This window comes from Lissotriton vulgaris, chromosome 3_1 (assembly GCF_964263255.1).
Source record: "Lissotriton vulgaris chromosome 3_1, aLisVul1.2, whole genome shotgun sequence".
NCBI classification, from domain to species: domain Eukaryota; kingdom Metazoa; phylum Chordata; class Amphibia; order Caudata; family Salamandridae; genus Lissotriton; species Lissotriton vulgaris.
The window spans coordinates 9,909,184-9,915,649 of NC_141689.1; the positions used below are offsets into that span (position 1 = coordinate 9,909,184).

A 6,466-nucleotide genomic window follows, 5' to 3' on the forward strand; every position below is an offset into this window, starting at 1 on the left:
AACAAGGGTAGAACCTCCCAACATACACCAATGCACGCTACACACAATCTCACAAGAGCAGCGCCCTCACGGTTGAACCATTAGGACTGCAGCACTTCTCACCGTGGTGACCAGGCCCAACTGCTCCACATATCTGCGCTCCGACTCCACCAGCTCCTTGGCAGTGCGTACTCTCTTGCGCTGCCAGCGGGCCCGCTGCTCCTCCACGGTGCTGACCGCTACTGCATGCTCTAGGTGCGTACTCATAGCTGCGGGAGCAGAGGGGCCTGCATGTGCATTCACTGCTGGAACAAACAGAACAACACTAAAATCAAATAAACATCTCAGGGCGAGGCCATCACCGTCCCAACTACAACTCGGACAAATACCAATCGTCTCACAGCCCCACTTTAGGCAACGGTCATCACCTCCACAGCAAAGACCACTCCCTCCACAGCAAAAATATCACCCCCACAGCACCACTTCAGACAATGGTCATCCCCTCCCCAGCACCACTTCAGACAATGGTCATCACCTCCCCAGCACCACTTCAGACAATGGTCATCACCTCCCCAGCACCACTTCAGACAATGGTCATCACCTCCCCAGCACCACTTCAGACAATGGTCATCACCTCCCCAGCACCACTTCAGACAATGGTCCTCACCTCCCCAGCACCACTTCAGACAATGGTCATCACCTCCCCAGCACCACTTCAGACAATGGTCATCACCTCCACCGAAGTAACTCAGCAAAGACAACTCCCTCAACAGGTACACCTCAATAAAAATCAGCAGCAGCACATAATATTTAAGATAAAAACAACAACCTCCACAATTTCATCTTGGGAAAAAGACAAACACCTTCACAGCACCAGCTCAGAAAAAAAACATCTCTGATGCAGCTGAATGTTAGGAAAAAAATCAAGTGAAATGTGAGACCTTAGAAAAAGAACATCAACTGCAGAATGATATGTCAGGAAAAGACCAGGCCCTCAAAGTCACCACCACCTCCACAGCACAATCTCAGAACCATATCATTACCTTCACAGCTAAACAACAGTCACTGTTACCAGTACACCATCAGCCCAAAGTTACACTTTAAGAGTACGGCCGCGATCACTTCTACATCTCAGGGTCAGGACCCAAAATGAAGACAAAGTCAGACACCATAAGAGTCACCAATACAGGTCAATGTGAGACCAGAGCTACATCTGGAGAGCCCGCCTACCACTGCCACAGCCTCATCTCAGGGTCAGTCCACCTTCACTACCGGCCCTGACTTCACAGCTACAACTCACGGCTCAGTTTCAGAGTGGAAGCTACATTGTAGGGTCCTATGAGAAAAGAGAGAAACCTGTGGTTTGCATAAAACTAAATAGAGTCATGAATACTGAAATGAACTGGGCTATGCCAAGTAGAAACTAATACAGATATATTAGTCACTGTAACTCATTGTGGAAATGGTTTGAATTTCAAGCACTGTCCGTATCTATCTTTCCCAAACTGATTCAATTCGATAAACAAAATCTAACAGGTAAACACACAACAACAATGGAATTTAAAAGGTATAAACACAATTTATTAAAATACCTCCCTATTAGGGTTACAATCTAATTAAAAGACAATAAAATAATCACAGTGTTTACCAAACTAGTTAGGTTACCTTATAAAAATAAATCTAAATTCACGACGAGTTGTCCAAATAATGAAAATAGTAAACTCAGTGGATAGTTGAATTTAGATGACGAGTTGTCCAAATAAACATATAAAACTCTAGTGTGGTAATAGAAGGCCAACTTGAGATTAACAATGTGTTCTCACAATAGCACGTCCCCCCTCTTTTTTGCTAAACAGGTATAACTATAACTTTTATTTTTATAAGGTAACCTAACTAGTTTGGTAAACACTGTATAGTAATGACTGATCATGTGATGAAGGAATATATTTTTAAATTTGTTTTCTCAAATCTTTAGATTGATTTGTGAATCGTCAAAGTGTCCTGAAGAAGGTGTAACTAATCATTACGAACACCGAAACGCAGCGTCGACCTCTGTACTTTGACCCCCTTTTTTAGATTAATTTCACTTATGGGATTATTTTATTGTATTTTAATTAGATTGTAACCCTAATAGGGAGGTATTTTAATAAATTGTGTTTATACCTTTTAAATTCCATTGTTGTGTGTTTACCGGTTAGATTTTGTTTATCGAATTGAATCAGTTTGGGAAAGATAGATACGGACAGTGCTTGAAATTCAAACCATTTCCACAATGAGTTACAGTGACTAATATATCTGTATTAGTTTCTACTTGGCATAGCCCAGTTCATTTCAGTATTCATGACTATTTAGTTTTATGCAAACCACAGGTTTCTCTCTTTTCTCATAGTACTCTACCCCTACCTGTGTACATTTGACAGGGTAACCTTCCATATATCTTGAAGTACATTGTAGGGTCGCCATCACATCCACAGCTACGCTACTCAGTAAGAGGCATGTTGGGGTCAAGTCATATGGAAGTACTCACCCGGGCTCTTTGCGTGGGATCCCTGGCTGCGGGTCCTAGGCATCAAGGAGGGTGCGATGTAGGTTAGTTGTCTCGCGCAGTGAAGAGAGCAATGCTGGGCAGGGTGCAAATACCCCAGGCTCTGTAGGGCTGGTCCCGTATTAGGAGCATCTTTCTGCGCCTGGTAGAATGCACATGATGTATCCTACGCAGGGCACGCGTGGCACCAGTGCTGCAGAGGGACCTACAATGGGCAATCAAAAGCGCTTCATTTAGCAGTCCGCTCTCACTCAGTATCCCTGCTCTTTAACTCGCACCATCTTTGTGGCTGCTTAGCTAGTCTTGGTGCGGAATCGCCCTGTCTGCCCAATGGTTTCTTGATGAGCTTCATTCCTTTAAAAGAGCCCATTCATCTTTTATAACCACTTTCACAGAACAATGGGATTCTCAAGTGCGATTACAAAGTCATATTAGAGAGTTAAATCTCTGCCACATCTCTGGTAGTTAGCCCAGGCATTCGAACAGCAGTGGCCAGCGTCAGAAAGCAACTTCTGCCCAGGACCCAAAGAAAAGGGCCACAAGATAATTCTACCTTTTGTTACACATCTAACATTGGTAGTACTCAGAAAAACGCTCCATTCAAGCACTGAATTCAAAACAAAAACACACACACACAAAACAGGAATGCCAAACCACCAAAAAGGTGGAAAATTTGCTGCATGAACAGAAAATACTACTAGATATTGTGCAGCTGGTACACTAACCACTCTACCTGGGAACTCCATGTTCTATCCTGGTTGTGACACTAATCTAAATATACTGGAAACAGTCTAATCAAAAGGTGGTTAATTCCACAGGGAGGGTAGCGCTGCGGCCCTAGCATCAGAATCACCACAAACCATAGCGGTTTAAGGAAAATTTCACCAGGACAATTGTTTTTAATCCAGGTTTCCCCATCTGGCCAAACTGTGTCCTTGGAAAATCACTATTTAGTATTAAATCATTTTTATTGAAGGATTGCACACACATGAATATACATGAACTGTCATAGAAATCACATTCATTGGTATAATGAAAGCTGAAGACTTAAAAGCTTAATGAGTCCAACCAAGCCAATGCGGATGTAAACTGGCAAAATACATAAATGCTTGCAAACCCTTCAGAAGGAAGAACAGAGAAGAACAAGCATTTGCAATGCAATAGGTCTCGCATTGAGAGAACATATTTGAACCAGTTGTTGTTGAATGGTTGCACAGATTGATGCTGTGATGGCGCGGAGTGATGCTGTGGAGGCCGTGAGTGATGCTGTGGAGGCCGTGAGTGATGCTGTGGAGGCCGTGAGTGATGCTGTGGAGGCCGTGAGTGATGCTGTGGTGGCACAGAGTGATGCTGTGGTGGCACAGAGTGATGCTGTGGTGGCACAGAGTGATGCTGTGGTGGCACAGAGTGATGCTGTGGTGGCACAGAGTGATGCTGTGGTGGCACAGAGTGATGCTGTGGTGGCACAGAGTGATGCTGTGGTGGCACAGAGTGATGCTGTGGTGGCACAGAGTGATGCTGTGGTGTTCCAGAGTGATGCTGTGGTGGTGCTGAGTGTTGCTGTGGTGGTGCTGAGTGTTGCTGTGGTGGTGCTGAGTGTTTCTGTGGTGGTGCTGAGTTGCTGTGGTGGTGCTGTGGTGGTGCTGAGTGTTGCTGTGGTGGTGCTGAGTGTTGCTGTGGTGGTGCTGAGTGTTGCTGTGGTGGTGCTGAGTGTTGCTGTGGTGGTGCTGAGTGGTGCTGTGGTGGTGCTGAGTGGTGCTGTGGTGGTGCTGAGTGGTGCTGTGGTGGTGCCGAGTGTGCTGAGGTGGTGCTGAGTAATGCTGTGGCTGAGTGGTGTTGTCGGATAGACGAGACCTAAAAAATGAAAGTAGCCTAACGTAATGAAACTGGTGCTCAGGTAAAGTGCTCTAATGCCTTCTGGTTTAGTTTGTGCTATACGAAATCACTAAAAGAACACATAACAGTGGCTATAGGCACTGTGTAACATTTTTTATATCAATACACATACACACGAAAAAGATAGAAAGAAAAGTACATCACTCTAAGCTTGGTACAGCCTCCATGCTGCCTTTCACTCAAATCAAGCACGGAGTCACACTTCTTATTACAGATTAGAACCGCCGACCATCTAAATAAACAAGCGGCTTTATTCCCTTCAAGACCCCTCCGGGCAGGCCAGATTTTGTGGCCAGGGTTGGATACCAGGGTTAGTAAACGCATACTTGAGATGTAAAAATCCAGATTAAAAGTCAGCAATTGTAAAGTTCTGAGGGGGTGCGGGAGGGGGACACAGTTTAGAGGCTCCCGGAAGCTATGAACCCAATATTGTGTAAATGACAGGGACAGCCTGTGAAACGTGGAGTCCTGGTGACATGCAGAGATGAGGTAACCTGGCATGCCCCTACCTGCTGCCCTCAGAGGGCATTAGCCACTAACTTCAATCAAAGCTGTTTATGAGTTACACGCCTGCAGTCCTTTTTTGTAAACAAACACTTGTGATGGGTTTAATAGCTCTGGGAAACAAAACTACAAGTCCCAGAATGCAAAGTGCTGCCTCTTGGCGTTCCATGAATTGCTAAGTTGTCACACATGAGAAAGGCCTGCTTGTTAGTGACGTTATTAGTACGGAAAGTCTAAGGGCTTGGGCAGGCCTCGGAGGTGTCACCCCCTCCCTCGACATTATCTAAGGATCACGTGAAAAAATATTTCTTTTTAAAGCACACCACGTACTGTGTGCTCGGATGTACATTTTATTAGATGAATAGCCCTGCCCCATCAACACCTCTGGCACTGCCTCAACTGGATTGGAACAAGTCCCTAAGTATGACTGACTCTAGACGCAACATATAAATACTATTAACAGAAATACAAATAATTAAAAGAAAACTTTTAACTGTGCCATTTGCTTGCTGACCGGTCTTCTTCCTGCATCGCTGCTCCTAGCTTCTGACTGTTGCTGCTGAGCAGAAGGGTCATTCGACTCCGGGGCGGAGCAATGCCCGAAGGAATAGGGCTGTTGTGTGAAAATGCTGGGCACTGTTACAAAATTAGAAATGGATGTTTTTGACTGCCGTATTAAATAAGAAGTGCGATCTGGATGCTTTACTAAAAGTGAAAGCACGCACAGTGTGCTGAATGTTGCAGACACGCATGTCACGGTAGGGAGGGCCGATGCTGCGTGTTTTCAACGCTAAAGGTGCTGGGCCCTCTGAGACACTGCTGTGGTGAGCGAAGAAAGTCCAGTGTGAGGTTACAAGAGTGAAGGCCCCATGCAGTGTATGTAATATCACACTAGTAATTGCAGTACTCGGCATGACGTCGGTGCACTGAGGAAAGCTCTCTGTCAGATTCATTGGCTGTATGACGCCACTGCAATGGGCGCACCTCCCTGTGCTATCACTGCACTTAGGCCAATATCAATGTGATGTCACTTCGGTGAGTACAGCTCCTAGTGCGATGTAACTGTTGATATCCATCTGTCATTCATGCAGTTGCCAATGAGATGTCGATGCAGTGACTCAGCTCTTGCTGAGTCAATGTGATGTTAATGGAAGCCCAGGCGCGACGTCACTGCAGTAAAGGTCGCCGGAGTGTGAGGTCACTGAAGCTGTGTAAGAGCCCCAGTAAAGCAAGCCCCAGTAAAGCAAGCCCCAGTGGGAGACCCCTGCAGTGGGAAGAAGCCACTGTAGTAAGGAGGGCAGCTCCCCGTGTGACGTCGCTGCTCTGCCTACAAGAGTTCTGTGCAGTTTAAGATAAGACTGTGGCCCCTGTCACAACAATTCCCTTTCTCATCTGTCACCCTGTTGATAGCCTAGCGTATACACAGCTGCGGCGAGCTGTGCTTAGGAGTCACTTTCTTTAACTGGATTTACAAGAAGGGCATTGATATTGTAACGACCAGGAAAGCAGCCCGGGCTGGGCGGAAGTCAGGCAGCCCTCCTC

General features: G+C 45.8%; 1 protein-coding gene across 2 annotated transcripts in view; it reads right to left on the reverse strand.

Annotated features, from left to right (window-relative positions):
• ARHGEF39 (Rho guanine nucleotide exchange factor 39) overlaps positions 1–6,466 on the reverse strand; it is a 64,261-nt gene that overhangs the window by 51,593 nt on the left and 6,202 nt on the right. Inside the window, exons 2-3 of one of the 2 annotated variants that reach the window (XM_086959993.1) lie at positions 2,507–2,729; positions 103–281 (exon numbers count right to left, since the gene is read on the reverse strand). In XM_086959993.1, coding sequence (XP_086816119.1) covers positions 103–281; positions 2,507–2,549 — 222 coding nt within the window. In that variant the 5' untranslated portion in view covers positions 2,550–2,729. Of the gene's footprint in view, positions 1–102; positions 285–2,506; positions 2,730–6,466 lie in introns of both variants that reach the window. The other variant, XM_086959992.1, reaches the window with a different exon arrangement.